General features: G+C 49.9%; 3 protein-coding genes across 3 annotated transcripts; all 3 read right to left on the bottom strand.

The window, feature by feature from the left end:
* Positions 1-1,588: 1,588 nt before the first annotated feature.
* P152DRAFT_445050 (uncharacterized protein) lies at positions 1,589-2,566 on the bottom strand (the record flags this gene model as incomplete). Its single annotated transcript, XM_033677829.1, has 4 exons — positions 1,589-1,957; positions 2,040-2,189; positions 2,229-2,267; positions 2,339-2,566. 4 exons carry the CDS (start codon positions 2,564-2,566, stop codon positions 1,589-1,591), a joined length of 786 nt encoding a protein of 261 aa, XP_033538507.1.
* Positions 2,567-5,374: 2,808 nt separating this feature from the next.
* On the bottom strand, positions 5,375-6,284 carry P152DRAFT_3025 (uncharacterized protein). The gene has a single exon (XM_033675094.1). It carries the CDS (start codon positions 5,994-5,996, stop codon positions 5,496-5,498), a length of 501 nt encoding a protein of 166 aa, XP_033538506.1. The 5' UTR covers positions 5,997-6,284; the 3' UTR covers positions 5,375-5,495.
* Positions 6,285-6,554: 270 nt separating this feature from the next.
* On the bottom strand, positions 6,555-7,951 carry P152DRAFT_453483 (MFS general substrate transporter). The gene has a single exon (XM_033678379.1). The coding sequence runs from the start codon at positions 7,890-7,892 to the stop codon at positions 6,867-6,869; it is 1,026 nt and encodes a 341-aa protein (XP_033538505.1). The 5' UTR covers positions 7,893-7,951; the 3' UTR covers positions 6,555-6,866.
* Positions 7,952-8,204: the final 253 nt, after the last annotated feature.

Genomic DNA, 8,204 nt, shown 5'->3' with positions numbered 1-8,204 from the left:
CCCCCCCCCCCCCCCCCGGTTTGAAGCTAGCTCACGAGCAACTACAACAGATGATCCGCCTCTCAGCATCCGCAATGTGTTTCGACTTCGACAAACAACTATGTTCCTTTCCCTTCTTCCCCCCCCACCACTACTCACCCATATCAGAGTACCAGGCAAGACTATCAGCGTATTTAGGAACCACGGCGGATCGTAAAGACCTGCTTGATGGTGGCTCTCAGTTTTCACAGACCGGAGAACCGCGTGGATCGGCGCTTGCCGATTTGAACAATCTCTGACACCCCCTCTCCCTGGCTTTGACACGCCGCGGAGAAACCTTCCACTCCGGTAAATGGCCCCTGGAACGCAGTATCCAGCTCCACCGCGAAGGCATCAACCTGCTCCTCGAGGCCTGCCAATCGACAAGCAAGACTGTTATCCTGTCTATTTGATAATGGGCTGCTGCTTACCTTGGCCCTGAGGATATGATTCGAAAGGGTGGCCAGCCCCAGGTTCTTCTTCCTCTTCCCCTTCCTCTTCCTCCTCTACCAACTCCTTCTCCCACTCCTCCTCGATGAGCATCTCCCCCTCATCCTCCTCATCCCCTTATGAGTCTGTAAGCGCGTTTCTGGGTTTTCTCGGCCCATGATTGAGGTTGTCCGAAGGCAAACGAGTCTTCTTCAGCAAGGGTGGTAGTGTTGGTGATGCTTGATGAAGACATTCTAGTTTGATGTGTGTTGTTTATGAGAAGAAGTTGAGGAGAGGAAGAAAAGGGGGTGTGAACAAACTGGAAGGTCAACAAGTGATGGTGAATTCTATTGCAGCCACACATGCAGACATAACACTAGAGATACCTTTCACATGACCTCCTATGTCTTCTGAAAGTGTGAATTGTGGCCAATTGTGGATCGATTCCTCCGCGAGCCCTCAACTCCTTAAATGAATGATGCTGGTAGAGAGACAGTAGAGTTCTGGAATTCAACACTGGTTTCCCTATTCGACATCTATTAAACGGAATATTCTTGGCTATATAAGGTTACGATATGCGGTTGCTTTCAAAACAGCTATATACGAGAGAGATGGGCAATGAAGACCAGAATGTATGAATTGGATTACGGAATGATGGCCAAGTGGCAGAGTTTAACGGCATGAACTAACTAATAAAGAAAATTTAGCAATTCTACTACGGATGCTGACATTGAATCAATTAGAAACGTTATAGTTGATGCAATGGGTTGAGGGATCTTTATTCTTCCGAATGATATATACACGAAAGCGCTTCAATCGAGCGTCAAAGCGAACATCCCCTTAGTGAAATTGATGTTCAGTTGCCCATCACAGAGAGCTCTGCAGTTCAAAGGATGGTAGTGAATCAAGAGCCCAGACGCCGTCGCAGAAACCACCTCCCTCTTCACCTAATTTCGAATCATCAGTACTGCGGAACCTGCATATGATGCTGGGCCATACCAACATGATGACGAACGGCGCCATAAAATCTTTCAGCTTGAGATAAAGATTTCCTGGGCCGTGTCCATCTTCCTGCCGAGACTCGACCCAACGTTCCTGCTACGGATGCCCAACATTCGCAGCAAGAACATGGATCTTCGGACTAGAAGAAAGGGTTGGAGAGTCGACGATCTTTCCTTCGAAAGCTAAACAGTTTCTTGATCGACTTTCGAAGACTCGGATGTTTTCGGTCTCGTCGCTCGGGCATGTGCTCGGCCGGATCTATGATCGAAGGAGTGATCGTTCGTGGAGGCGTGATCGACGGGGGAACGGGGGATGTAATTGGCAGTGAACGAGGAGATGTCACAGTCAGGGGGGTAGGAGAGCGCTCGATAGGATCGATGGTAGGAGATGAGATAACGAGCATCTCGTTCAGCGACTGGTCGGTGTTCAGTCGGAATGCTGTGTCCACATAACGTTCGAAATCCCAGAGGAAACATTGAGTTTCTCCAAATATGACCCTGGAGAGGCGCTTGAATGTGAGAGGGTCAGCGACTCTATGGAATATCAGTACGATGACAAATGGCACGAACGATAACCAAGGCCGTACTCACTCCTGAGGAAGCCGTTCCATTGGAAAACCAGCCATTGATAGGGGATAAGTAGATAGTGCTCATTCCTGTCCCAGAAAGAGTGATGGGCGCGGTGGAGAGTTTTGTTGAAGTGAAGGAATGTCCACAGGTGGTGGTAGGACAAAGGAATGGCTATGTAACATCCAGTGTGGGATGGAACATGGAACTCACACCGGTAGAGCCATCGATATTGGTGATTTCGTGGCGAAGCTGGATGGAGGGAAAGATGACTTTTAACGGTCAAAAGTGAACGGCAATCAATCTTCCCGTAAAGGACCAACCTCAAACTTTCCAGAGATAATCTCTTCCTCCAATGCCCACACAAGGTGAACTGTGAATGAAAAGATTTGGGCACGACGAACTGAAAATAGTGCAGTATCACCGTCATGCCATGCCAAAGTTGTGCCACCATTTGCACATTGTTTCAATTGCAGAATTCCAATCGAGGCATTGGACAGTGCATCCAAACGAGGCTTCCTAGTTGGTGTCAAAACGAGGGTGTCCCACATGGTCGCCAAACGACGGACCGGTTATGATGATACAGGAAGAGGAAAAGAAGCGAAGAGAAAATGGAAGATGGGTTTGATGCTGAGCGCTTCCACACATACACCATGATAATTGTTTCCCACAGTTCTACGACAACGCGCTCAAAGAACGGGATACCCATCCACTGATGATAGGCATGCGGAAGGGGGCACTCCCTTCCAAATCCTACACAAGGCTGGCTGTAGGCTGAAAATAAATAGTGGGCACGACGGAGTGAAGGCATTGAAGGGATCAGTGTCATGCCGCTGGTTACAAAATTTTTCGTCACCGTTCCAGAGCGCTTCTGGTGGCTCAAAGCCCATTCTCAGGGGTTGGACAAGGTTACATCTGGTCAGGGCTTGCTCGCTGGTGATACTCCATGAGAGTGTCCCTCTGGTATTAGGGATAGGCACCCGGGCCAACTTCCTTGGGGTAGATGTAGATGGAGAAGAAGGAGAAGGAGAAGAAGCAGAGCTGTAGACATTGAGAAAAGTGGATGTGTGCGCAAGATGGGCAACACTCACGTGATATGACTTTCTCTACGCAGACAAGTGTGAGATAAATAGCGGTTTCGCTCAATCAGGTGATTAATGCAGCGACACAGTGGGAAAACACCGTTAGATTCCAAAAGAGCGTAGATAGATTGATCTTGATCCTGAAGAGCAGGAACTGTTGAACTAACGGACCATAAGCTTCTCCGAACCAAACTCATTTAGATTGAGATAGCTATAGAAAAGCAAGATTAGAATACAGAGTAACCACGGTCTTAAAGGCGTTCCTAACACTGCCGTGTTCTTTCTTCTTAGTACAAAGGTATGCCAGACTATTCTGGAAACACAAACTTCCGCCAGGCCTTTCCAACAGGAACCGTACGAAAACAGGCTGTTCCTGCAGCTACTTTATATGGTTTACAATGGTGATCTATTCCCTATAAAGGGAAAGAATAGGGGTATAGAATTGAATACGGAATGAAGCCGTGGGGAAACGCCAAGAAATACAGATATTCTGTGACAACAAGCACGTAGGCACTGCACTCAATCAAAACAACTGGCATCAGCGAACCGATTCCCGCTATCTCGGTACTGCTCCCTTCCTCCGAAGCTCACACAAGGCGGACTATAGACTGAAAAGTATAGATTGTAAGGACGGCCGACTGAAGTCAGGGAAGATATCAGTGTCATGCCGTGGGTTTCAAAATTTGATCACCGCTTGCAAGGTTTCTATTGCCTTCCAAAATACCTGGCTCAGGAACTGAATGTGCTCGCTCTTGGTTTGGCTGCCAAAATGACCTTAGAAAGTGGATAAAGCTACCACGGTCAGGGGGGTCCTCGCTTGTACTACGGATGAGAGCATCCATGTTGTGTAGCTCATCGACAATGAAGCTGAGGGCTGTAGAAGTATGAATACGTGATTGATCTATCTAGGAGTATGGGAGAACCGGAGGAATAGGAGGTGACTTCATACGATACTAGCCGTATTGGGATGTCGCCTGACTCCCAACCTCTAGAGAGGATGGTTGATATCCAACAAGGGCCAGACTTCTCGTGAGGTAGAAGAAGACAACAAAGTGGAGGATAGGGCGAGAAGAACAACTTTGCAAGCTTGGGAGACAATCACGGGCTGTGGATGTTTGAGACCACTAAAGCTACAATCAGTCAGTCAACGGAACGGTGTCTAGCAGCCGATGGTGGTAGTGAGACTCTCTTCCCTCGATGCCCATACAAGGCAGACCAGAGAGTGAAAAGATATTGTAGGGACAACGACTGAAGATAGTGAGAGTATATGTGTCATGTCCTTGGCTTCAAAGATTTTTATCACCGTCGGAGGTTCCATACCGCGAGGAAGACATTTCGCCCTCGGGGGCACTAGAAGCCACAAGACTCCCTGTTCAGAAATTGGACGATTGGTTTTCCCCGGCTATGAAATTCCTAGCTGGTGATAACCACGAGGACATTCGGGCCGGGGTCCCTCTGTGGTTCCAACTGGCCGGCTCCCCGAGCTGAGGATCGCGTCCTAGCCTGCGGGAATATGAAGAAAGAAAGAGGAGAGAGGGAAGAAGTGGAAAAAAGTGCTTTAAGTAGACGCCATGATTCATTTCACGTGTGATTCATTTCCACGCTAGGAAAAATGTAGTGTGTAGCAAGTACAACGGGAATCTAGGGATGTGATAACAGGTAGCCAACGATCTCTTCCCTCAACGCCCACACAAGGTGTAAGCAGGAAAAGAAAAGAAACAGTAAGGACGACAGATCAAACACAGTGAATATATCGGTGCCATCCCCTTCTTCTCAAAAACTTCACCACCTCTTTGCAGCTGGAGATTTGTAGCCCAAAAAACCCCGTCAAGGGATTATATTCGCAGATTTGCTGCTCAAATACCCGGTTAAGCGATTGAACGTTCTCATTTGACGCCACAGAGTCCCCCCTCAGTGGAAGTTTTGGTTCGAAATAGAATCGCCATGACTTGCTTCCGAGCTGGTGATAGTACGAGTATTCACACAGGGACGGCAGTGGTTCAAACATGACTCTCCACCCCACCGTATGTCGTGGTTCCTTTCTCGTGGGATGAAGAAGAAGGAAAGAGAGAAGAGATAATGAGTGGGAAGAAGTGCGATTTATGCTCGCGCGAGGATGCGCGCAAGTGCTCGGGCCTCTTTCCACACAGAGTGAAATCTAAGTAATTATGTCAGGGAATGAAATGGGAATGCGTTAACTGACCCGTATCCATAGAGGGCACCCTATTCCTTCACTACCCACACAAAGTTGAAGCAGTGAATGAAAACATGTGTAGAACGGACTCAATGTAGCGAGATATCAGTGGCATGTGGTTTCAAACATGTATCATCATAGCAGCCAGATCACAACAGGTTTGGCAGTAAAGCCCTTGGACGAGGCTATCATGGATTCTAATGACTACTTTTGTGGTGGTATGACGAGGGTGCCTGCTGCAAGCTGCCTCCCTGAAGATAGCTCACAGGAAAGATCGAGAACAATGACAAGATCTAGAGATAGGGGCACGGCAAGGGGTTTCTTTAAGCGTGTGCTGCGACTCGAGTCTCCCACATTCCTGTTTTCAAGTAGCAAACAGGCAGTATAATAGATAGAACATAGCAGAAATCCAGCTCCCTTCAATGCCCGCGGAAGGTGGGCCAATGAATGAAAAGGTGTAGCATAAGCATAATGGACCGAAGGTAGTGAGATATTAGTGTCAAGCCGATGTTTCCAAAGGTTTCCTTGCCATTTGCAGTTGCACTGCGAGTAGTTCGCTTCAGAAGGCTTTGGACACGGGTATTGCGGAATACGATTCCTAAGCGAACTTCCTCGCTGGCGATAGCACGAGGTTCCACTCGTGTTGTCAGGCACGGCTGTCTTCTGAAGCACTGGACGTAGAAGAAGGAAAGAAAGTAGAGGCATAGACGTAGGGAGAAGTATTTATATGCTTGAGCAGGGAGTCGTTTGCCTGCCGTGGTTCAAGTTCAGTTCCTGACAGCCACATCGATGAAGCACGCTCTCTTCCTCCAGAGATCGCATGAGGCAGGCTGTAGGCTAAGAAGATAGCGGATAGGCATGATAGACTGAAGGCAATGCGGGTGTCATGCCGGCAGGTTTAAAAAATATCATTACCATTGCAGTTTTTGGCTGCCAAAGGGCCCTTCTATGTAAGGATTGGACACAAGACGGAACGACAAATAAAAAAGATGAGATGAGGGTAGTTCCCTTCACCAGAGGACAGTGGAGTGCCAGGGGCACGATGAGAGGGGTTGAAAGGACTAGGCGTGGTCCCAAAGTTTGAGCTTCACACGATCAGTAGACAAGAGATCAGTACTCCATCTGGTATAGCAGGTTGAGCACTGGCAATGGATTTTAGAGCGGTAACGTTGAAGTTGGCATGAGATCTTGCCTAAGGACCAGCGTAGCTCAAAGCCTGCTTTGGGCACACTGGTCAGTGGTTGTGGAAGGAGAAGAAAAGCAAGGACGCATCGAGATATATGTCATGGTCCATATTGAAGTGTGGGAATAGTGGCACTAACTGTATTGGGACTAGGCAGAAAAGGCAAGGCAAGAAAAGTTGGTCGGTCAACAACGGGGACAAATCGGTGCGACACCCCAGACCTTCCCATATATGCGCCCTTCATGTATCAAAGTGGGGTTGCTGACAGTCAAGATCAAAGAAGCAAAAGCCTAACCCGGTGTATGACGGAAGATGATGGACCAAGGGAACGATCAAAATAAATATATTAAAAATATGATGTATTCAACTAATCCAACCTCTTTATGCAGATCTCAAGCCGAAGCATGTTCCATAATCTCGCTCGCAAACTTACTCCTCGCTCGGATGTTCGGACCCCAAAACACGAGCACCCATGGCACGATCGTCAACAACGCCGCGAACCCGCCCAGGAAGCTCGACGCGCCGCCGTACGTCAGCTTCTTATACATCTGCGCCGTGATCAGTGGGAACGCGCCGCCTAGCATATTCCGACAGAAACTCTGCGCCGCGATCGCCGAGCTGGCGTACCGATGATACGTGTCAGCGAGGTAGTTGAACACGGCGAGGTAGATCGAGAAGATGCCCATGGTGGCGAGGCCGATGGCAATGGTGGGGACAATCCAGTGGATGGAGGCGAAGGAGGTCCAGCCAAACATGAACAGACCGATGGGGAGGAGGGCTGACTCGACGCAGCTGAAATAGAGGCGGCCTTCGGGTGTGTTGAGCATCTTCCCGTAGCGCTTGGCGAGCTTTTCTTGATATATGCTAAGGACCGTGCAGAGGATAGAGCCGACGCACATGGAAGTAAAGACGGCGCCACATTGGGCGACGGAGAAGCCGTGGTTCGTGGCGAAGACGAGGGGGATGGCGGCGAGCGTGAGGTAGAGGACCGCCCAGGCGAAGGCGACCCAGAGGGCGAAGAAGAAGACGACTGGTTCGGTGGTGAGGAGGTGGAAGGGGCGGTAGAGGGAGATGGAGATCATCTTGAGGATAGAGGTGCGCTCTTCGTCAGATTTGACCTTCCATCGAATGCGCTGTGGGATTCGTATCGAAGGTTCGGAGTTGGACGGCATCGAAACGTAGTAGAGCCCAACGCCTTCTCTCGCAGCATACCACTTATTCAACGCCGCCGCCTTCCGGCTCAACAACACACTCCCCCTCGTCTCCTTAAACACAATGATAACCCCGATAATCACCGCCCCATCCACAATCGCCTGTACATAGAAAATCCACCTCCAGGTCGTATTCTCCGCAATCCAACCGCCCACCACCGGCCCGAACCCTGTCCCAAACAACGCCGCCCCCGAAAACAACGACATCCCCGTATTCCGCTCCTCTGCATGATAGATATCACTCACCACTCCCCCCACCATCGTCGAGAACGTCGACCCCCCCACCCCCGCCAGGAACCGCGCAGCTAACATCCCCCCGAATGACCCCGTTCGCCCGCACCAGATCTGACTCGCAACAAACAGCACACCCGACGCGACGAACACGGGTTTGCGCCCGTTGATCTCCGAGAAGGGCGCGAGCACCATCGGCGCGATGCCGAAGCCCGCGGTGAAGACGGTCAGCCCGACGTAGGCGGCGACCGGGCTGATGGACCACTCGGCGGTCAGTTGGGTCAGGGC

The sequence above is a fragment of the Eremomyces bilateralis genome, assembly GCF_010015585.1.
Source record: "Eremomyces bilateralis CBS 781.70 unplaced genomic scaffold P152scaffold_1, whole genome shotgun sequence".
NCBI lineage: Eukaryota > Fungi > Ascomycota > Dothideomycetes > Eremomycetales > Eremomycetaceae > Eremomyces > Eremomyces bilateralis.
This window is presented reverse-complemented; position numbering and strand designations above follow the sequence as displayed.

Bases quoted from the DNA above. Each gene is read 5' to 3' on its own strand.
- P152DRAFT_453483 (XM_033678379.1), bottom strand. From the start codon at position 7,892: ATGTCGTTGTTTTCGGGGGCGGCGTTGTTTGGGACAGGGTTCGGGCCG.
- P152DRAFT_3025 (XM_033675094.1), bottom strand. From the start codon at position 5,996: ATGCCTCTACTTTCTTTCCTTCTTCTACGTCCAGTGCTTCAGAAGACA.